Source organism: Acomys russatus, chromosome 4, assembly GCF_903995435.1.
Source record: "Acomys russatus chromosome 4, mAcoRus1.1, whole genome shotgun sequence".
Lineage (NCBI taxonomy): Eukaryota > Metazoa > Chordata > Mammalia > Rodentia > Muridae > Acomys > Acomys russatus.
In genome coordinates, this window is record NC_067140.1 from 47,650,896 (window position 1) to 47,675,336 (window position 24,441).

Genomic DNA, 24,441 nt, shown 5'->3' on the forward strand with positions numbered 1-24,441 from the left:
ATAAAATGAATCAGATATAATGTCAAGTGGAGGTTTGTGTCTAAAGAGCCAGTTATCAATTATAATAACACAGGAAGAGAAAGATTAAAATAAAATATTTTCTCTGTTTAATTGCAACAGACTGATTTTTTTCTAGTTGCCAATGAAAATAATGATTGTTGAAAATTTTGTAGGCAATTAATTTTGGCTGAACACTATTTACTGGGGAACATTTTACTGTCTAATTCTGAGGAAAGTTGGAGTGGAGAGCAGAGACTATGCTGGCCCACACTCACCTTGGCATAGATGCAGCTGTCATTGAGTCTCTGCAATGAGCAATTCTTGTCACACAGGGGACACATGAAGACTTCAGTGGATTTACAAATTTCTTGGCTAAGAAAAAAATCAAAGGAAAAAAGTGTGAATCCTTGTCTTATCTCCTGAAGAACACACTATTGGGAGCAGCAATGCCGAGAAGAAGAAGGAAAATTAGAAAAATAGGAAACACTCAGGGTAGAATTATATGATGGCTGCCATAAAAAATATTTTAGGATATTTGTGATAAAAATGTTTTCATTTGTTTATTTTTAGTTAACTCTGCAGAAATAATAAAATAATGATAGGCCATATATTAACTTATATAATAATTAATATAAATACATATTGATCCATTATCTCTCATGACACACAGAATTATGTTAGGTGGCACATCTCTGGAGTATTCACTAACTTTACCATATTAGAATGGACTAATATAGAGCCAGATCTGGCTAGTCTGAGTTCTTAAGCCTACTGATGTGCTAGCCCATGACATAAACTTCAGAACATAGCTTTATTGCAGAATGTTCTCTAAAACTTAAAGGTTGTCTGTCTGTCTGTGTCTGTCTCTCTTTTTCTTCTTTGTCTCTCTCTCTCTCATATGTGTGTGTGTGTGTATGAGAGAGAGAGAGAGAGAGAGAGAGAGAGAGAGAGAGAGAGAGAGAGAGAGAGGAGGGGGTGTTGGTTCTGACAACCCTGCAATGATAACATAACATAGTTTCAGTGCAATTTTCAATTAGGATGGAATTCTATGAATGCATCACTTCCATTTTGTGCCTAATGTCTGTTAAATAACTCAGTGTAAATTATAGATAGCTTTATGATAAGAGTAAAGATCTTTACCAATTTTTTCCTTTAATATATTTTATTAATTTTTTTCATATTACATCTCAATTGTTATCCCATCCCTTGTATCCTCCTATTCCTCCCTCCCTCCCATTTTCCCCTTACTCCCCTCTGCTATGACTGTATATGGGGGGACCTCTTCACCCTGTATATTAATAAAATTTATCTACTCAGAGTTCACAACAACCTCATATTAAGATGTTTTGAGCTTTTATCTGCCATATTCATCCTCTATATTGCATTGCCATAGTAAACTGTTTTTAAATAAATCTGCTTTTTAAAAAAATCTTTAATGTTTGAAAACCATCCTTTGAAGTGAAACTGTTAATAATACTACAGCTTTTTTTCTTTTTGGTTATTGAAAACAAGGAGAAAAATGTTTCAAGAAGAAAAAATATTTTTTAAAAATAGTATGGGCCTAGAGAGATGGTTCAGTGGTCAAGAGCACCACCTGCTCTTCCAAAGATCCTGACTTCAATTCCCAGCAACCACGTAGTGGTTCACAACAATCTGTAATGTGATGTGATGCCCTCTTCTGGCCTGCGGATGTGCATGCAGGCTGAACACTGTATACATAATAATAAATACATCTTTAATAAAAAGTGGGAAAAATAGCATGTCATACTGAAGACAAGTTGTAAAATGTACTGAAAGTTAACAATTTCATTTTGGACCTAAAAAGTGTCTTTAGCCAGTACAGTGCCTGATGACCTCCTAGTTATATCAAATTTGCCTAGAAAATATTACACTTAATAATAAAATGTCAATTTGATACTTATGGAGCAAAAAATAATGGGCAAGGTTTGTATTAGGTTTGTTGCTTACAAAATGTAGGCATGTGTGGGTTAGAACCCATTAAGGAACTATTTAAGCAGTGGCTGGGGAGGCATGTGGAGTCTAATATGACTATCATTTTTCGTGTAAATGCTTCAATACAACTTAAAAATATACTGCTAGGAGATTCTAAGATGGTGGTGGCCAGTGTGTACAATGTCTGGGGAGCAGAGGATCAGAGGCTGTGAAACTCACTGAAGAGAAGGAGTTGGGGAGGATTAGAACAAGCATCCCCTGAGTCCCATCATGGCCAGATGTCCTATGGGTTGGAGAATCACTAACTTTGAGCACTTGCACTCCTGCAAATACTGGAGCCAAGACTAGGCTCCCTGGGGAACAGGATTGGCGCAGCAGAACCAATGAGTGAATGGGATGCTGGATCCAAAACAAAATTTCAAGCTTCTCAGACAGAAGGGAACAAACTGGGTGTTTGCAGCCTTCCCCTGATCCAGGAGCCATGAATTGTGAGTGCCCTTTACTATCTATATAAGGGACTCTCCAGAACAGGATTTGGATTCCAGATACAGTGTTCTGGACTCCAAACCACTATTCTAATCTGCTGCTAATCCCCCTGAGCAGACCAAGTAGTCAGTGGAACCCTGCTGAATTCCACATCTTAGGTGGCAGTGCTAAGAGGAATTTAAATTCCAGGAGGACAGTGTCTACTAGGCCTATAAACCAAGAAGCTGCCTTACGAAGGGACTTGCCCCCTCGACTGCCAACTTAGAAAACCTGAACCCTCAGTAGAAGCCTAAAGGAAGGGGTAAGAACACAATCAACAAAATTCAGGACAGCATGGCTTCATCAGAAATATAAAAAACAAAACAAAACAATAAAACAAAAACAAAAACAAAAAACCCCAAAAACCAATGGATATTCAAATGCAGCCGAATCTCTGGGAGTGAAGAGAGCCTTCCATGAATTAAAGGAAAATACAGATAAACGAATAGAGGCTGTGGAGAACAAACCGGAAACAACAATCAAACAGGAGAAGGAAACGATTAAAGCTGTTCAAGACATGAAAATGGAATTAGAATCAATTAAGAAAACACAAGCTGAGAAAACCATGGAAATTGAAAACTTAGAGAAGAGATAAGGAGTCATAGAGGTAAGTATATTCAACAGAATACAAGAGATGGAGGAGAGAATTTCAGGTGCTGAAGATACAATTGAAAAAATTGACACATCTCTCAAAAAAAAAAATATTAAAACCAAAAAACTCATGACACAAAGCATCCAAGAAATCAAGGACACCACAAAAAGACATAATTTCAGAATAACAGGAGTAGATGTAAAAGGAGATTCCAAATTTCAAGGACCAGAAAATATTTTCAAGAAAAATCATAGAAGTAAAATTTCCCAACCTACAAAAAGAAATGTCCTTAAACATACAAGAGGCTTACAGAACACCAAATAGACTATACCAGAAAAGAAATCCCTTCTGCCACATAGTAATCAAAATACTAAGCTGACATTTAAAGGACATTTAAAGCAGTAAGGGAAAAAGGGCAAGTAATATATAAACACGGGCCCATCAGAATCACACCTGACTTCTAAACAGAGGTCATGAAAGCCAGAAGGACTTGATTGTTGTCATGCAGACTCTAAGAGATCACAGATATCATCCTAGAATACTACATCCAGCAAAACTTTCAATCACCATAGATGGAGAAAACAAGATATCCCATAGAAAAACTAAATTTAAACATCGTGCACCAAACCAGCCCTACAGAAGACAACAGAAGGAAAACTCCAACCCAATAAGGTCAACTACACCCAAGAACACAGCATATAGATAATTTCAAAACAGCAGAACCAAAAGAAACAAGCATAGTTATACACTGTCACCACCAACTCCACAAAAAAATGGAATCAACAATCACTGGTCATTAGTAACTCTCAGCATCAAGGCCTTAACTTTCCAATAAAAAAAGCAGACTAACAGAATGGTTGCAGAAACAGGTCCAAAATTCTTTTATTTTTTATTAATTTATTCAAATTACATTTCAGTTGTTAGCCCATCCCTTGTATCCTCCCATTCCTCCCTCCCTCCCTCTTCTCCCCTTTTCCCCTCCCCTATGACTGTGACTGAGGGGGACCTCCTCCCCCTGTATATGCTCATAGGGTATCAAGTCTCTTCTTGGTGACCTATTATCCTTCCTCTGAGTGCCACCAGGCCTCCCCATCCAAGGGACATGGTCAAATATGGGGCACCAGAGTTTGTGTGAAAGTCAGGTCTCCTTCTCCACTTAACGGTGGAGAATGTCCTGTCCATCGGCTAGTCTGGGTAGGGGTTCGAAGTTTACTGCCTATATTTTCCTTGGCTGGTGCCATAGTTTGAGGAGGACCCCAGGGCCCAGACCTGCCTGTAGTTTTCCAGGACCCTCTGGATCCTTCTATTTCCTCATTCTCCCAGGCTTCTCACACCTAAAGTCTCAATAGGATGTCCTCCCCTCTGACCCACTTTCCTGGTAGGTAAAGTTTTTCATGGGGATGTACCCCTTGGACTAGTGTCTTGATATAAGTGAGTATATACCATTTAACTCTTTTTGCTTCTGGGTGAACTCACTCATTATGATAATTTCTAGTTCAATCCATTTGTCCACAAATTTTGGGAATTCCTTGTTTTTAATAGCTGAGTAGTATTCCATAGTGTAAATGTACCACAGTTTTTTTTTTTTTATCCATTCTGCTACTGAGGGACACTTAGGCTGTTTCCATGTTCTGGCTGTTATGAATAAGGCAGCTATGAACATGGTTGAGCATATGTCCCTGTTGTGTGGTAGGGCATCTTCTGGGTATATTCCAAGGATGGAATAGCTGGGTCTTGAGGAAGCCCTATTTCCATTTTTCTGAGAAAGCGCCAGATAGATTTCCAAAGTGGCTGTACTAGTTTGCATTCCCACCAGCAATGAAGGAGTTGTTCTCTTTCTCCACATCCTCGCCAGCATGTGGTGTCAGTTGAGTTATTGATCTTTGCCATTCTGGTGGGTGTAAGATGGAATCTCAGAGTTGTTTTGATTTGCATCTCTCTGATGACTAAGGAGGTTGAGCATTTCTTTAAGTGTTTCTCAGCCATTTGATAGTCCTCTGTTGAGAATTCTCTGTTTACTTCTGAGCCCCATTTCTCTATTGGGTTATTTGGTTTGGTGGTATTTAATTTCTTGAGTTCTTTATATATTTTTGGTATTAGACCTTTGTCAGATGAAGGGTTGGTGAAGATCTTTTCCCAGTCTGTAGGCTGTCGCTTTGTTCTCTTGACAGTGTCACCTGCCTAACAGAAGCTTCTCAGCCTCATGAGGTCCCATTTATTAATTGTTGACGTTAAGACCTGGGCTGTTGGTGTACTGTTCAGGAAGTTGTCTCCTGTGCCTATGTGTTCCAGACTCTTCCCCACTTTTTCCTCTAACTGGATTAATGTCTCTGGTTTTATGTTGAGGTCTTTAATCCACTTGGACTTGAGTTTTGTGCATGGTGACAAATAAGGGTCTAATTGCATTTTTCCACATGTAGACATCCAGTTAGAACAGCACCATTTGTTGAAGATGCTGTCATTTTTCCATTGAATGGATTTGGCTTCTTTGTCAAAAATCACATTCTTTAGCATACAAGAAACACAGATAGGCAACAAAGGTAGACATTACCTGAGAGGAAAGGGCTAGAAAAAGATTGTGCAAGCAAATGGACCCAAGAAGCAAGCTCCAGTAGCCATTTCAATATCTTATAAAATACCTCCAACTAAAATTAATCAATAAAAGATGGGCAAGGATACTTTGTTCCCATCAAATGAAAAATCCACTAAGAGGATATCACAATCCTGAACACCTATGTTCTAAATACAAAGGCACTGGCATTTGTAAGAGAACCATTTTTAAACCATAAATCAAAAATCAATCCCAACACATTAATAGTGGAAGGCTTCAACACTCCTCTCTCACCAAAGGAGAGATCACTGAAGCAGAAACTAAATAGAGAAATAATTAAGCTAACAAAGTCATGAATCAAATGTACCTAACAGATATCCATAGACCTTTTCACCCAAACACAAAAGAATATAGCTTCTTTACAGCTCCTCATGGAACATTCTCCAAAATTGGCAATATAGTCAGTCAAAAAGCAAGCCTCAGCAGATATAAAAAAAAAACAGAAATAATCTTCTGTATCTTATTAGACCACTGTGGACTATAGGGAGCTTCAACAACAACAAAAATAAGGAAAAGTCTACACACACATGGAAACTGAACAATGTTCTACTCAATGATAACTGGGTCAGGGGTGAAAGAAATTAAAGACTTCCTCAAATTCAATGAAAATGAAGGCACAGCATACCTAAAGCTATGGGACACAACAAAAGAAGTTCTAAGAGGAAAGTTCATGACACTAAGTGCCTTCATAAAGAAATTAGTGACATCTCATACAAGCAACTTAACAGAACACCTAAAAGCCTTAGAAAAAAGGAAGCAGACACACCCAAGAGGAGTAGATGGCTGGAATAATCAAAGTCAGGACTGAAATCGATAAATTGGCAAGAAAGAAAACAATTCAAATAATCAATGAAACTAAGAGTTGATTCTTTGAGAAAATCTACCAGAGAGACAAACCTTAGCCAAACTAACTAATAGACAAAGGGAGAATATATAAATCAATAAAATTAGAAGTGAAAAGGGAGACATAATGACAGATCCTTAGGAAATCTAAAGACTCATTAGATCTAATTCAAAAGCCTATATTCCACAAAATCTGAAAATCTAAATGATATGGACAACTTTCTTGATAAATTGTTCTTACCAAAGTTGAATCAATATTAGGCAAACAAATTAAACAGTCCTATATCCCTTAAGGAAATAGAAGCAGTCACCAAAATTCTCCCAACCAAAAAAAAAAAAAAAAAAAAAAAAAACAAAAACAAAAACAAAACACTAGACCAGATGGATTCAGCACAGATTTCTACCAGACCTTCAGAGAAGAAATAGTACCAATACTTCTTCAACTATTTCACAAAATAGAAACAGGAGGATCACTACCAAACTCATTCTATGAAGCCACAATCACTGTAATACATAAACTGCACAAAGACCCAACAAAGAAAAATAATTTCAGACCAATTTCCCTTATAAACATTGATGCAAAAATACTCAATAAAATAATTGCAAATTGGCTGGAGAAATGTCTCAATAGTTAAGAAAACCCTTTTCTCTGCCAGAGGTCCTGAGTTCAATTCCCAGCAACTACATAGTGGGTGGTTCAAAACCATCTATACTGAGATCTGATTTTCTCTTCTGGCATGCAATTGGATATGCAGATAGAGCATTCATATATATAAAATAAAGAAATCTTTAGGACTTGCAAACCAAATCAAGAACACATAAAAAATCTGATCCACCATGACAAAGTCGGCTTCATTCCTGGCAGAGGTGGTTCAATATGTGGAAATCCATCAATGAAATTCATCATATAAACAAACTGAAAGAAAAAACAACATGATTGTCTCCTTAGATGTTGAAAGAGCATTTGACAAAATCCAACACCCATCAATGTTAATTTTCTTGGAAAGACTGAGGGTACAAGGTACATACCTAAATATAGTAAAGGCAATGTACAGCGAACACCAAACTAAATGGAGAGAAACTGAAATCAGGGACAAGAAAGGCTGTTCACTCTCTTCATATCTCTTCAATATAGTACTTGCAATCCTAGCTAGAGAATAAGATAACTAAAGGAAATCAAGGGATACAATTTGGAAAAGAAGAAGTCAAAGTACCACTATTCACAGATGATATGACCCCAAAAAGGGACCCCAAAAATTCTACCAAGGAACTTGTACAGCTGATAAACACCTTAAGCAAAGTGGCTGGATACAAATCAACTAAAGAAAGTGAGTAGCCCTCCTGTATACAAATGACAAATGGGCTGAGAAAGAAATGAGGGAAACCACACCCTTCACAATAGCCACAAATAATATAAAGTATCTTGATGTAACTCTAACCAAGCAAGTGAATGACTTATATGAAAAAAAATTCAAGTCTCTGAAGAAGGAAATTGAAGAAGATATCAGAAGTTGGAAATATCTTCCATGCTTATGGATCAGGAGAATCCAACACAGTAAAAATGGCTACCTTACCAAAAGCAATCTAGAGTCAATACAATCACTATCAAACTACCTACACAACTTATTACAGACCTTGAAAGATCAATTCTCAGCTTCATATATGTTTTAAAAAACCAGGAAATCTTAAACAATCCTGTACAATAAAAGATCCGCCAGAAGAATATTGATCTTTAATCTCAAGCTGTACTATATATACAACAACAGTAATAAAACTGCATGGCACTGGCTAGTTAACCAATGGAATTGAGTCAAATACTCAGAATGAACCCCCCACACCTATGGACACTTGATTTTTAACAAAGAAGCCAAAAAAACCATACAATGGAAAAAAGATAGCATATTGAACAAATGATTCTGGTTTAACTGGATGTCTACATGCAGAAAAATACAAATAGGTCCATATTGATCATCCTGCAGAAAAAGTCCAAGTAGATCAAATAACTCAACATAAAACCAGACACATTGAATCTGTTAGAAGAAAAAGTAGAGAAGAACCTTGAACTCATTGGCATAGGAGACAACTTCCTGAACAGAACACCAATAGCTCTCACTCTATGATCAAAAATTAATAAATGGGACATAATGAACTGAAAAACTTCTGTAAGGCAAAGGCTGCTCTCAACAGAACAAAAGGGCAACCTACAGATTTCATTTTCACCAACCCTACATCCAAAGAGGGCTAACATATAAAAATATATAAAGAACTCAAGAAGTTAAACATCACCAAACCAAATAACCTAATTAAAAATAGGGGTATAGGAATAAACAGAGAATTCTCAACAGAAGAATATCGAATGGCTGAGAAACATTTAAAGAAATGCTCAATGTTCTTAGTCATCAGGAAAATGAAAATTAAAATGTCTCTGAGATTCCATCTTACAACTGCCAGAATGGCTAAGATAAAAAAAAAAAAAAATCAAAGTGACAGCGTATGTTGACAATGATGTGGAGAAATGGGAACATTCCTTCATTGCTGGTGGGAGTGCAAACTTTACAACTTCTTTGGAAATCAATCTGGTGCTTTCTCAGAAAATTGAGAATAGGCTATTTCAAGACCCAGCTATACCACTCCTGGCCATATACCTGGAACGTGTTCCACTATACAACAAGGACAAATGCTCAACTATGTTCATAGAAGCTTCATTTGTGATAGCCAGAATCTGGAAACAACCTAGATGTCCCTCAACAGAAGAATGGATAAAGAAACTGTGGTATAGTTACCCAATGAAAAACTATTCAGCTATTAAAAACAAGAAAATCTTGAAATTTCCAGGCAAACAGATGGAACTAGAAATGCTCATTCTAAGTGAGGTAATTCAGACCCAGAAAGACAGGCATGGTATATACTCACTTATAGCTGGATATTAGCGCAACATAGATGTCCTCTGAAAGTCTCCACTTAGCAGGGGATTGGAATGGATGCTGGGACTGATTGCTGTATTCTGGGCAGAGAGCTAAGAGCTGTATGGAAGAACAGGGGGATGGAAGGACCTGCAGGTGTCAGTAACTCCACAGGGAGACCATCAGTGGAGGTGCATCTGGACCCCAGGGGGCCTGCACAAACTGATGTGCTAACCAAAGACAATGCATGCAGAGAACCTAGAATCCCTGTTCAGATGTAGTGGATGAGCCGATGGACAGCTAATTCTCCATATGAGGAGTGGGGGCAGCCTTAAAACCTCTGACATGCACTCTGGTACCTCAAATTTTATCACTGCCCCTTGGCAGGATGGCCTTGGTGGTGCACAGGGAAAGGGGGGGGGGATGCAGGTGATCCTGCTGAAACTTGATAGGCTATGGCCAGACAGTGAGGGGGAAAAGCCCTCCCCCACAGTCAGTCATGGTCTAGGGGAGGGGAATAGGACAGAAGAGGGAGGGAGGGTGGGAATAGGAAATAGAAGGGCAGGTATAACAATTGGGATGTATTGTGAATAAATTATAATAAATAAAATAAAATAAACTGCTAGATCTGAAAAAAAAAGGAAAAAAAAAAAAGCAATAAGTATGCTTGAATGTGAGATGTTTATAACCCAACTCAAAATGAGAATAACTGATATGATGTATTAACTATGCTTCAGGAAAAAGAGGAATAGATCACCCTTGACCTGCCTAGTCTTAGCCAATCTCAGGCAATGCCAATTATCCTTGCTTAGCACAGGAAACATAAGCACATATTCACCTTCAGTGGTTTATTCAAGGTCATGTTCAAGGTCATAGAGCTAGGAAGGGTACCTCTAGGACAGAAAGAATTTGCTGATTGTAGATCTAGTGTCCCATTAATTATAACGTAATTGAAAGAGTCAAATTCATTTCAAGTTAAGAAGAATTAGTTAATCACAAATGATGGGTTAGTTATGATAGTGCAATGCATGCTATATACCATACTGTACTCCTTGCACTTTCATTTCTCTAGTAATTAGGATGTGTACATGAAAAAGGAGGAAATGGTAAAAAGACACCAGACATTTTTTAAACACCAAAAGCAAGTGAATGCAGTATCTCTTTTTAGTATTCCCACAGATTTAGAAATAAGAAAAATTTACACACTTCTTTAAAAAATTTAAGTAAGTGCATTAATATTAGCTGATGTGTATTTCACAAATACTGAACAATTCATCATACCTTTAATTTTGCAGAAAGTAAAAGTTTAGAGTTGGTCTGTAGTACATTATCTTTTTTACTCTGCCACAAAAGAAAGCCTTTATTTTCAAGTTACTATGTCCAGAATTTAAATCATTATAAGGTGTTTTAATTTTATTGTCATGATCACAAAATTTAATCTCTGTCATTGCTCAAAGCTTAGTTTGTTACATTGTATTAAAATATTAACTTTTTGTCTGTTTCTTTCACTAGACTTGTCTTATTTAGATCAGGCTAGCCTCAACCTCCTGTACAGCCTGAGATTGCTCTTGAACTCCTAACCCTGCTGCTTCCACCTCCCATGTGCTGGAATTATATATCATGCTCTATGGAAAAATTATTATTGGTTTTTAAAAATTATTACATTTGTTTACTTACTTATTTGTTTGGTGTGTGTGTGTGTGTGTGTGTGTGTGTGTGTGTGTATAGCTTCATGCATGTCAGAAAACACCTATAGAGTTGGTTCTCTCCTTCTCCATGTGATCTCCAGCCACCAAACTCAGGTATTTAGGCTTGGCTGTCTTTATATACCAAGCCATCTCACTGGAACAGAAATTTTTGATATCCTCCCACTCCAAAACAGGGAATTTGCATGCCACAAATTTATTTTAATTTACTTAGCCTCTGAGGGAAGAAGGGAGACGTCCCATTGTGAATGTTTAATCATTTCTTTTCCAGAGCTTGGCAACCTATACTGCCACTGCAATTGTGGTTTTCTTTATTTTTATATCTATGCTAAATTTGCATAGTAAAGGCCAACTGCGAAGAAATAGTAACCACTTCCTCTTAAAGAAGGAACAATTCTCAGTCTACTTGGGATTGATGTTTGGACCTACCCCTGTAGTGCTGTGATCCTAGCGATTCAACTCACATGACAAAAGAAAGATCAGGAAGTGTCTATTGGGTGATGAACACATTGTAGCAAAAGGAGAAAACAGACAAGGGAAAAAGCAGGCCATGGTAGCATGAAAAAGCATCAATTTCAGAACCAGATATAAATGTCAAGCAACTGTTAAGTCAAAACCACTGCTAGAATGAAGACTGATTTTTTTTTTCTTTTTTGTGAGGGGTTGAGGGCAGGGTTGCTAGGAACTAAACTCAGGCCCTTGATCATACAAAGTGAGTGCTTTGCCCTAACATGCCAGAATGCTCCTGTGCTCCCATCTTTGCTGACTAACTTTTAGAGTGTGCCAAAGATATCTAACAAACCAAATTTCTATATATCAAGGATGTGAAAAAAAACTGTATATATGACAAATATAGTATGATTTGGCCTTACATGTGGGATGTGGGTCAAATATAAAAATATGGATGAATCTAGAATGCATTTTAGATGGTGAAATAAGCAATCATAAAACAAACGTTGCGTTATTTCACTTACATGATGTACCTAGCATGATTATATTCATAAAACAAAGAAGAGTTTATTTGTGGCTGTCAAAGCTGACAGAAAGGCAATGATGAACCTAGTTGATGCTCAAAGACCATCAAGTTCCCATTGCACACAATAAAAGAGTTCCAAAGACCTGCATGACATTACACTTACAAGTGAGCATTTAATATTACAGACCTGAAAAGAACAATTCTCAACTTCATATGGTAAACTAAAAAAAGAAACCCATGACAGCTAAAACAACCCTGACTAATAAAAGAACTTTTGGAGGTATCACCATCTCTGATTACTACCAAGCAATACTAACAAAACCCACATGGTATTGGCATAAAAACAAACAAGTAGATCAGTGGAAGAAGGCACAGAAATAAACACACCCACACACCTATGGATACTCAATTTTTGACAAAGAAGACAAAAACAGACAATGGAAAAAGCAAGTGTCATGAATAAATGGTGCTGGTGTAACTGGATGTCTGGATGTAGAAGAATGTAAACAGATCCATATTTATTACTCTGCACAAAACCTAGGACCAAATGGCTTTATCACAGAATTCTATCAGAGTTTCAAAGAAAGATTAACACCAATATCGCACAAATTATTCCACAAAATAGAAATAGAAGGAACAGCACCCTATTTATTTTATAAGGCCACAGTTACACTGTTATCCAAACTACATAAACGCCTTTAAAGAAGGAGAATTACAGATCAACTCCCTATATGAACACAGATGAAAAAATACTCCACAGAATACTTGCATACTAAATCTAAAACACATAAAAAAAAATCATCCACCCTGATAAAGTAGGCTTCAATTCACAGATGCGAGGATGGTTTAATATACATAAATTGATAAACACAACCCACCACAGAGACAAACTGAAAGAGAAAAAAACTATGTGGTCCTCTTCTTAGACGCAGAAAAAGCCTTTGACAAAATCCAACACCTCTTCATGAAAAAAGTTCTGAAGAGATGAGGTATACAAGGGACACACCTCACTCCACTTAATAAAAGCAGTTTACAGCAGGCTACTAACCAACATTAACGTACATGGAAAGAAGCTCAAAGCAATCACACTAAATTCAGGCACATGGCAATGTTGCCCATTCTCTCTGTACCTATTCAATATAATGCTTAAAATCTTAGCTAAAGCAGCATGACAGCTGATGGAGATCAAGGCTATACACATTGCAAAGGAAGAAGTCAAGATATGTAGATGATACGATTGTATACATAAAGCATCCTCAAAATTCTACCAGAGAAACCTTACAAGTGATAAACACTCTCAACAAATTAGATTAAAACAAAATAACTCACAAACCCCAGCATCCCTCTTATGTACAAATGAGAAGTAGACTGAGGAAGAAATCAGGGAGACAATAGCATTCATAATAGCCTCAAAAAAATAATAAAATACCTTGGACTAACTCTAACTTAAAAAGTGACATATTTGTATGATTTAAAAAAAAAAAAAAAACCTGTGGGCTGGAGAGATGGCTCAGAAGTTAAAAGCACTGGCTGCTCTTCCAGAGGTCCTGAATTCAATTCCCAGCAACCACATGGTGGCTCACAACCATCTGTAATGTGATCTGGTGCCCTCTTCTGACCTGTAGGTGTACATGCAGGCAGAACACGGTATAAGTAATAAAGAAAAAATTTTTAAAAACTTTAAGGCACTGAAGAAAGAACATGAAAAAGACATCAGAAGATGGAAAGATCTATGCTTATGAATCAATAAGATTGACATAGTAAAGGTGCTTATCCTACTAAAAAAACCCTACTGATTCAGTTCATTCTCCATCAGAATTCCAAAGCAATTCTTAATAGATCTTGAAATAACAAATTTTCAGCTTCATATATAAACACACAATATCCAGGATAGCTAAAACAATACTGAATATTGAAAGAAGTGCTGGAAGCATCACCATCCCTGACCTCAAATTATACTACTGAGTTATCATATTAAAAACAGCATGGTATTGGCAGAAAAATTAAACATATTGATTAATGAAGACAAAGAAATATATCCACACACTTACTGGCACCTGATTTTGATAAAGCAGCCAGAAATACACCCTGGAAAAGGGACAGTATCATCAAGAAATGGTGCTGATAAGACTAGATGGTTGTTCCGAATGCATTCATACCATCACCCTGTACAATATTCAACTCCAAATGGATCAAAACTTTTGATATAAAACCAGATTAATTGAACCTGAAAGAAGAAGAAATTATGTGGTCTTTGAATTTATTGGCATAGGAGATAACTTTCTGAACAGAAAACCACTAGCATAGGAACTAAGATCAACAATTAATAAACAAGACTGCATGAAACCGAGAAGCAGAGCAAGAGACACTGTCATTGAGACAAAGCAGCAAGGTAAAGAATGGGAAAAGTTTCTCACCAACTCCACATTTAGTAGAGGGCTAATATTCAAAATGTATAAAGAACACACAAAGTTAAGTACCATGAAAACATATAAGCAAATTACAAAATAGAGTACAGGTCTAAGCATAATTCTCAATAGAGGAAACCCAAATGGCTATGAAACAAGTAAGGAAATGTTCAACATCCTTACTTATCAGGGAAATCCAATCAAAACTTATTTGAGATGTCTTTTCAAATCTGTCAGAATGACTAAGATGAATAAAACAAGTGAAAAATCATGCTGTGAAGTAAGAGGAACTCACCTCCATAGTTAGTGGGAGGGCAGAATTGCACAGCTATTATGGAAATCAGTGTGAGATTCCTCAGGAAAATGAGGATCTACCTCAAGATCCAGCTATAACATCTTGGGCATATACATAAAGGACACCTCATCCTGCTACAGAGAAATTTACTCAACCATGTTTATTGATGCTTTATTCATAATATTCTGACATTAGAAACAACCTAGATGTTCCTCAACAGAAGAAAGATAAAGAAAGTGTGGTACATTTACATAATGGAATATTACTCAACCATTGTAAAAATGAAATCATGAAAACTGTAGGTAAATAGACTGAACTAGAAAAAAAATCATCCTGGGTGAGTTAAACCAGACCCCAAAAAGCAAATAGAGTATGCCTTTACTTATATATGGATATTATCTGATAAGTAAATGATAATCAATTATAATCTGTTGAGACACACAGGTTATGTATAGTTTAAGGAACTAGGAGACAGACAGATATCCGTAGGAAAGGGAAATACCTAGTTATAGATATATGGTAGCGGGAATTGGAATAGAGGGATTAAGGGGGAGGGAAAATGAATAGGGGGACAAAGGAGAGAATACATGGAGAGACAGATAAGATCGAGGGTCATCTGAGGGGTACTATGGAAATTTAATACATATATGAGGGTAATCTAAATGAAATCATCAAATAATTGGGGGCATCTCTTGTCATCAAATGTAACTTCCAGTACTGGGATTATGTTAGCATCAAATTTGTTGTTGGCACAACTGTTCCCATTGAAACCCTCCAAACAGGCTAGGTTGTTACCAAGACTATAGATTTCTCTCCACAAGCTGGCAGCAAGGCCCTATTGTTGCACAGGATACCTGCACAACTCAATGAACATGCAGAAGTCAAGCTGCTACCTACATAGAGTCTTCACTCCTCTAGGCCTGTGTCTTTGGTACAGGAAGATACTCTGCATGTTATGAAAGGAGAAAAGTAAACACAAACCCAGCCACAAAGCCTTTGATTCACAATAGTGTCCTGTCAGAATGTTAAGCTAGTGCAGTAGTGGCATAAATCTGGTGGTAGTAATCAACCAACATCTGATTTGACTTAAGGCCCATTCCTTGAGATGGTACCCATATCTGACATTGCTTGGGTAACCAAGAACTTAAGATTAGATATCCCAGGACCAAAATACTACTATTCTGAAAAAAAAAAAAGGTAGCAATAAAATGACTACTAATGACATTCTGCTATACTTATAGATCAGTGCCTTACTCAGCCATCATTAGGGAGACTTCCTTCTGGGGCAAGTGGAAACAAATACAGAGACCCAAGCAGAAATTTATACAAAGGATGAGAAACCTTGGAACACTCAGACCTAAATGGGATATCTCCATCAAATACCTCCCCTCAGGTATCTGAGAACCACATGGAAGAGAAGATGAAAAGATTGTAATAGTTAAAGGGGGTGGAAGCAACCAAGAAAACTAGTTTCTCAGGATCAACAGGCTCAGGCTTGTGCCTTTTCTTGGGCTACTTTCCTTCACTTTCTATTTTCGCTTTTTGTTTGTTTTGTCTTATTCCACTGTGTTAGTTTTTGTTCTATCTTATTATATAATATCACCATACTATATTAAAATGTATTAGTCCTTAGAACCCTGTTTCTTTTCTTTTTTTTTTTAATTTTTTATTATTAATTTATTCTTGTTACATCTCAATGGTTATCCCATCCCTTGTATTCTCCCATTCTTCCCTTCCTCCCATTTTCCCCTTACTCCCCTCCCCTATGACTGTTCCTGAGGGGGATTACCTTCCCCTGTATATGCTCATAGGGTATCAAGTCTCTTCTCGGTAACCTGCTGTCCTTCCTCTGAGTGCCACCCGGTCTCCCCCTAATCAAAACACAAAACATACAGAACAAAGAAAAAATATTAAAAGCTGCAAGGGAAAAGGGCCAAATAACATTTAATGGCAAACCTATCAGAATTACACCCGACTTCTCAGCAGAGACCATAAAAGCCAGAAGGGCCTTGACAGGGATCCTGCAAACCCTAAGAGACCACAGATGCCAGGTCAGACTACTTTACCCAGCAAAACTATCAATAACCATTGATGGAGAAAACAAAATATCCATGACAAAAACAAATTCAAACAGTACCTATCCACGAATCCAGCTTTACAGAAGGTACTAGAAGGAAAACTCCATCCCAAAGGGTCAAGCTACAACCAAAACAACTCAGGAAATAGATAACGAACCCTGTTTATTTTCTAATGTGAGAAAGAAAGGAGTAGATAAGAGGAAGTGGAGATGGAAAGGAAGTTGGAGAAGTAAACAGTAGAAACTCATCAAAATATATCATGATTAAAAGAATCTGTTTTCAATAAAAAGACGACAATAAAAATACAAAAAAGAAGAAAATTCAAACCCCTACCCAGATCCAGACAATGGACAGGACATTCTCCACAGTTGAGTGGAGAGTGGGGTCTGACTTTCTCACGTACTCTGGTGCCTCATATTTGACCATGTCCCCTGGAGGGGGAGACCTGGTGGCACTCAGAGGAAGGATAGCAGGCTACCGAGAAGAGACTTGATACCCTATGAGCATATACAAGGGGAGGAGGTCCCCCTCAGTCACAATCATAGGGGAGGGGAGTAAGGAGGAAATGGGAGGGAGGGAGGAATGGGAGGATACAAGGGAGGGGATAACCATTGAGACATAATATGAATAAATTAATAAAATAAAATTTAAAAAAAGATATCGAGAAAACAAAAAAACAAAACAAAACAAAAAACCCAAAACAACAACAACAACAAAAAGAAACATGACTGCATTTGGTTGTATCTTGTTGATATATAAACAGACTCATATTTCCAGCGGTTTCTTATTTCACTACTTGTTACTTTGTAACAAACAAAAAGAAGCAGAACAAGATAGCAATATAAACGAACACAAAACAAACCTGAGTTTCTTCCCTGCCAGCCCACCTGGATAAGAGCCACGACTCAACTCTGTCTGGCACCTTGAATGGAAAATTTCAGTCTCAAAAATTTGAAAGTCAAGATATTCAGTGCTGCTTATCTTGGTTTAGAATAGAAAGTCTGACAAGATCTTAATTACAGTGTGACAGCGGTAGTGGTAATATAATACCAAAAAGCGCAGAATTGAAAGCGTTTGTTAATGCCTTTTAAAATGTTCCTAATACTAAAGGTTAAAGAATACTTGCTTCATACAAAAGAAGCCTAGGTCCCCCTACTGGTACTAAATCAACAGGGACAGTAAGTTTATTACATTTTGTGAATATGTCTACTTTTTGTACATTTTCAAGTTTGTTTTGATTGAGGGAGGTGTCTGTCTTATGATAACCTATATAGCATTTACAATGTTGAGCATGTTCTTCATGGATCTAATCTGAGCAGTGATTATTGAGTGATCATCTTCCCGTTTTTTAAAAAGTGAAAATAGATTCTTTTCTCATATAATATATCCTACCATAGCTTCACCTCATTCAACACCTCCCAGCTCCTCCTCACTTCCTCTCCCACCTAGATTCATTTCCTTTTTGTCTGTCATTAGAAAAGAGCAGGCATCTATTTGTTAATTCGTTGCAAAAGAAGAGCTACCTTTCCAAGACACTTTTAGCTATAAATGACAATATGTCCTGTGAGCTCAGGAGATTAGTCCCTGAATGGTATTGAAGGAAGTCCCAAAAGGAGAAAAGAAGAAGGGGGTTTAAAACTGAAGTTTATATGAGATGATGTCGATTCTCAGGGTGAGAGTGATTCTGTACCACCCTGAAGCAAAACTGATTGGCTTATATTATTTTGACCTTTAGTGATTGTTTTGAAAACAAAGAAATTCAGAGATCTCAAATCAAGGAGTTTGGTTATTCAATTTCAGTACAATGGAGACACTTTATTTTCAGGCAAACAATTATATGTATGTGAATATTTTTAAAAGAATTACAGAGAAACTAATATTTATGACACCACATAATTTTATATTATCACCAGCGATTAAAATGTTCTCTCTAGTAGCAAGGTCATTGTAAAAATATTGACAAAAGGAGAGCAAAAACCAAGTTTTGATAAAGATTTGTTTAATTATTTTTTGTGTATGTGTGTGGGCTCAATTGTGTGCATATGGAACATGTGTATATAGGTGTCTTTGGAGGCAGGAAGAAGGTATCAGATCCATGGGAGTTCGAGTTACATGTGGTTGAACCAAACTCAGGTCCTCTGCAAGGAGTAAGGCTTTTTATCTACAAGCCACAACAGGGATTCTTTGTGTTTTGATCTTTATGATACAGAGTTAAATTCAATATTATACTTGTGAAAAATAATGCATTATTTATAAAAAAAATCTTTCCATTTCAAATCTTTTGTCATTCTGTTTTTAAAAGATAATCACATTTTTTATATAAGACCATCTTTTGTTAAATCCCACTTTGCTGGTATTTTTAGATTATGTAATATATACTGGAAAATACGTTTAACAAAGAGATAAGAACTCTTGGCACATACCCAAAGAATTTGCATATAAAACTCTCAAAATAACATTTTAATAGATCTTCTGCCATGATAAAAACAAAACAGAGCACATTCACAGCAGTACTATTATTTACCTTACTGTTCATAGACCTTTGCCCTTTCAAAAGCAGGTCAAACACCTCAGACAAGTGTCTTTATAGCTCACCTTACTTGACTTTCATTCATTGTAACTAATCCATAGAAGAAAACACACAGGCCAACAACTGCTGCCGGAATCAGCATTCCAGTATACCATCCGAGCCAGGCGAAGTATAAGCCAATCTTCTCACCAAAGTACAGCCTGCACACAAAGCCAGTCTTCAGTTTGAATTAATGGGATAAAAATGACCTAACCATCTCCAATACTACAACCAGTGGGGGATTCAGATGGAAACTGAGGCTACCTGCCTAGGAACTTGTGAGTAATACTTAGGTATCTGACACCTCTGGCTGTTAATGAATCCCATTATGGCAAACATGTTTTCCTATAAACTTGGTCACAATGGGGGAAGCACAAGATAAACTTTCAATAATACCTAGTTCTAGTCCAACCTTCTTAAAATGGTTTTCGTAACCCAAACCTTGTCCTTCCGTATCCTACTGGCAGTCTACCTTTTCAGTCTCTACCTAACAAAGCTTTTTTTTTTTTTTTTTTAGAATAAAAAAAGAAACAGCAGGTATTATCATTGAGCCCTTTTGAATGGATTTTCATTTCAAGGTAACTGTGTCTCAGCTGGCACACCTGGTCTGACATGCTTATGCTATTGTCTGTCATTATGCAGCTTGTCTTCTTCCACCAAAGCCATCTCTGAAACATATCCTGTGAGTATTTTTGGTCTCTAACTAGAATGTAAAACAAAACCTCTCTTTCTCTAACTGGTGTTAGTCTTTTTCTTTACATTTCTTCTCCCAGGAAGCCTCTCCTGGCTCACTCTCCAGCTTTTGAAAAGTGTCCTTCTCTTCTTCCATGCTCTAAACCATGCCGCCATTGGTGCATTAGTCATGATGCCTTCTAATAGCACTCCTTTATTTCTCAATTCCTCATTACTTCCAAAACATTTTAAGCTTCTGGAAGGTAGAGTTATATAAAGCTTCAGTAGCAGGCATTATTAGAAAAGTAAAAGAAGCTAAAAGTATTAATATACTTTATTAGTCTTCAGTTGATACAGAAGTGGCAGATTAATGAGGCAGTTCTAAGATCTACTCGATTGTTCTTCCTTTACCCACTCCAATACTAGCTTTTATAGTCCCATAATTTATAAAGAGCTGAGAGAAACAATTTTACACTCTTTGATATCCCTACTACTGTCATGTCTCCTTTTTCTAAAACTGGTTACTTGCACTCAACCCTACCCCAGCTATGGTGTTAAAAAATGATGTTTCATAGTGATTGTCAGTGAGAAGATTATTAATTTATTATTTTTCATTAACAAGTCTTTACTTTCTGTTGATGAACAATGGTATGTCTTTATAATAATGAGGATTGTGGGCTGCAGAGACATATCTGGCCATAAGAATAATTCATTGAACTGCATTTTGTTGAGGCTTAATATAAGCAATATTATTAGACTAAAATATGATCCAAGTCAAAGTAGATTTCAATGTGTATCATAAGATGGCGAACCTAGCTGCAGATGAAGAAAGATGGCCAAAAGTGACCTCGCCATAGAACACTGGTATTTACAACCACCTATAATATTTACTTCTTCCTTAGGAGTACAACACAGTCCTGCAGGGGAAACAGAACAAAGTGAATCTACTGCTGCAGTTGCCCATTGCTGCTCAACCAAGGCATCCTCCTTATGCCGTATTTAAAGCTCTTAGTGTGACATTTCAGTTTATGATGTGTTGTCTTCTAAAATAACTTTACGATACCAGATCTGCCTGTGGAAAACCCATTAGTTATTATCAAAAGGTCCCAACTGTCACAAACCATTCTTTTCTTGTTATATAGAGGAAACAACACAAAGACTCATAAACAACTTAATTACTAACAGTTAAAAGTTCTGGAAAATTGTGCCTTGTACAAAATGTAACATGAACTTATTTAGGTGAACCTAATCTCTATTACATCACTGCTTCAGTTTTAATTACAACTAGTCCTAGGGAGGACTGTCTATTGAAATATCACCTGTACTCCTTTATTATACTTCCTTCTGGTGGGTCTTTAATAATGTGTCATTACATGGTCATTTTAACTAATACATGTTTTGTTTTGTTTTGTTTTTTTTTTTCAGAAAAATTACCTTCTCTGTGAGCAATCAAACAATAGTAGTTGGGTAACACTGGATGTTAGTAGTAGAAACCCCATTTATTCAAAATATAAGATGTTTGCTTAAAATACCTGAAGCAACAGTAGTAATGCCGTCTGTAGCTAGAAATAGCAACTCACCCTGAAATGCTACTCAAAAACCATCATCTTAGTTCCTAATAAATATTTTTGTAAGACTGCATATCTCACTATATTATATGCATAAGTCTCCAAAACAATCGCATGTTTGTCTTTGTAAATTAGAATAATGAAAAATTTCATGTTTGATGGAACTAAGAATTAAAGTATCTTGGTTTTGGATATATTCAACTACTAGCATTTGCTGCTTATTCATTTTGTGTATCTCCAAGTGCTTACCCCACTTACTACTGTGTCTCCCAATAGCTCACCTCTGTTGACCCTTATCCACTCTTTTTAAAAATTCTGGCTTTCAGACAGGCTTGTTGGTTTCATGATGTATCTGATAGGTAGCTCCCTTTCTCCTGGGTCATTCTTTGTCTACAACTGCTTTCTTCCTCAGGTCACAGCCTGTATCTGGCACACTTTTCCAAGGTAGGTCATTGGATGATTGTGTCATGTCCTTCTTTCTTCCTCTTGCATCTTTTAAGGTAAGGTTTAATAGTTGCTTCTGGTCTTTACTATTCCCTGAGCATGTCATTATGTTTTGGATCTCATGATCCTATTTCCTACTTCTGCATATACTTCTTTCCTGAATTCTCCTCAAGCACACTTTCAGTGTACTGCTTCCTGCTGACACAATGACTGACACAATTGTGAGATACTTTATATTTATAGTCTATAAACATGAAAATATCAACACATATATCCTGATAATATGAATGTGCTTTTATTTGCACCATCAGCTGGAAAATCACAAGAGTACCATATATTTTATATTTTTATATAAGCAATGTTTTCTGAACTAAAATAAATAAAGTAAATCAAATGTAAATATCTCAAAAAGCCAGGCATGATAACATATAACTTTAATCTCAGCAGAGGTAGGTAGAGCTTGGTAGTTCAAAGTCAGCCTTGTTTACACAGTGACTTCCAGGTCATTCAAGGTTACATAGTGAGACAATGTCCCAAAGTAAATAGATGATAGGTAGGTGGCAGATGATTGATGATAGATGATCGATATATAGACAGACAGACAGATAGACAGATAGAAAGATAGATAGATAGATAGATAGATAGATAGATAGATAGATAGAAGATATATAGGTAGATAGATGATTGAAAGATAGATGATATAGATAGAAGATTGATAGGTAAATAGTTCAGATAGATAGATGATAGATAGATAGATAGATAGATAGATAGATAGACAGACAAGTAGGTAGGTAGATAAATAGATAGCTGTTGAGTGCTTCTCTTTGTTTTGATTTTTATGGTAGTCAATTGTCTGGCTCCACTGTAAAATGCTTATGATGAAGTTGGACAAGGAGATACTAGAATACTTGGAGGTAGAAATAATACATAGCCCAGGATCATTTTCCTTTCCCTGGTATTCACCAACATGTGGAACTTGGAGTGTGCCATATACACAAAGTCATTTCCCATTTACCCTTAATGGTGCTAGTCACTTTCTGCTGTTAACAATCTCTGATTGACTTAATAGCTCTTCACATCCACTGTATAGCCAATTTCCTGTATTATGTTCCTTCCATTGAAAAATCATGTAGGCCAGGAAAATGACAAAAGAGCAGTTAGCTGCTTATAACAAACCAGTACCTGATTAAGTCCAGAGGCTGATGCTTGTACCACATCCCCCAGCGTGCCCAGCGCTCATACAGCAGATGTCTATTATTCTGAGGTCCGTGGGTTTTGAGGGGAAGGCTACTCTTGTAGGCTCCCTGAAACAGATATAATAATATAAATTGGAGTCCATTCTCTTACCAAAGTTTAAACTGAATAAGCACTAATGTCTCCCTGCCAAGGTCGTTTATCAACTTAGGGAAATCAGTAGAGATTATATACCCAAGCTCACCACTGGAAATATGATAGTTGTATAAAAATAATGTTTTAAATAGTTTTTTTCCAAATAATTTTGGCCTATTTTATTTAAGTAAATGAGAGTTCACTTTCCAGAATTCGGGATCCTTTAATGAAAAAAAAATATCAATGACAAATCATTGTGATCTTTAATTGAGGAACTGAATATCATTCTCCTTTGAAATGTGAACTAGACACATAAAAGTTTTCTTTTAATTATAGATGTTAAGAGAATAAATGTTGACTTAACAGCATGGAATTCTATCCTTTAGGGCCACCTATCTGTTCGGATCCTAGGATCCTGAAAATTCTTATCCAATATTTCAAAATTTAAGCAGTTAAATCATAAAAGTTTCTTTCATAAATGTTTACATGGGTTTTCATATGGTCAAGAGGTTCCTTCATCTCTGGGCTGAGAGTTCTGATCAAGCTTTCTTGACACCTTGAGCTCTGGTGCACAAGTGTCTCATGGTTTCAAGGAGATCACAGATGTGCACACCATCATTGACTCTTTAATAAAAATGGAAAACATAAGGCAAGGGTGACACACATTCAAAATGCAAGCCCAAGGTGTTCTTCCTAAAATAACTCAAGTATTTAAGGCCCAAGTATTGGAAGCTAAAGAGAGGGCACAGTAAAACTGTGATTTCAAGTGCAACCCAGTCACTGAATGAGATTATTTGCTTTTGAACCTAGATTGTTATCTACCTGATACTGAATGAAAGGATGAACAGCAAAATTACCTCTCTTTTGCAGTAACTGCTCATAGATCTAAAACATGGCATTCATCCAGCCTTAGAGGTCAGAGCATAGCCATTTCTAGATGCTAAACATTTGAGATACCTTGGATACCAC

The 24,441-nt window shown here is 36.7% G+C and overlaps 1 protein-coding gene across 1 annotated transcript in view; it reads right to left on the minus strand.

Moving 5' to 3' along the window:
• Ano3 (anoctamin 3) overlaps window positions 1-24,441 on the minus strand; it is a 241,347-nt gene that overhangs the window by 72,465 nt on the left and 144,441 nt on the right. Inside the window, exons 11-13 of the mRNA XM_051144318.1 lie at window positions 23,326-23,447; window positions 19,486-19,620; window positions 276-372 (exon numbers count right to left, since the gene is read on the minus strand). Of these exons, the coding sequence (XP_051000275.1) occupies window positions 276-372; window positions 19,486-19,620; window positions 23,326-23,447 (354 nt within the window). The remainder of the gene's footprint in view (window positions 1-275; window positions 373-19,485; window positions 19,621-23,325; window positions 23,448-24,441) is intronic.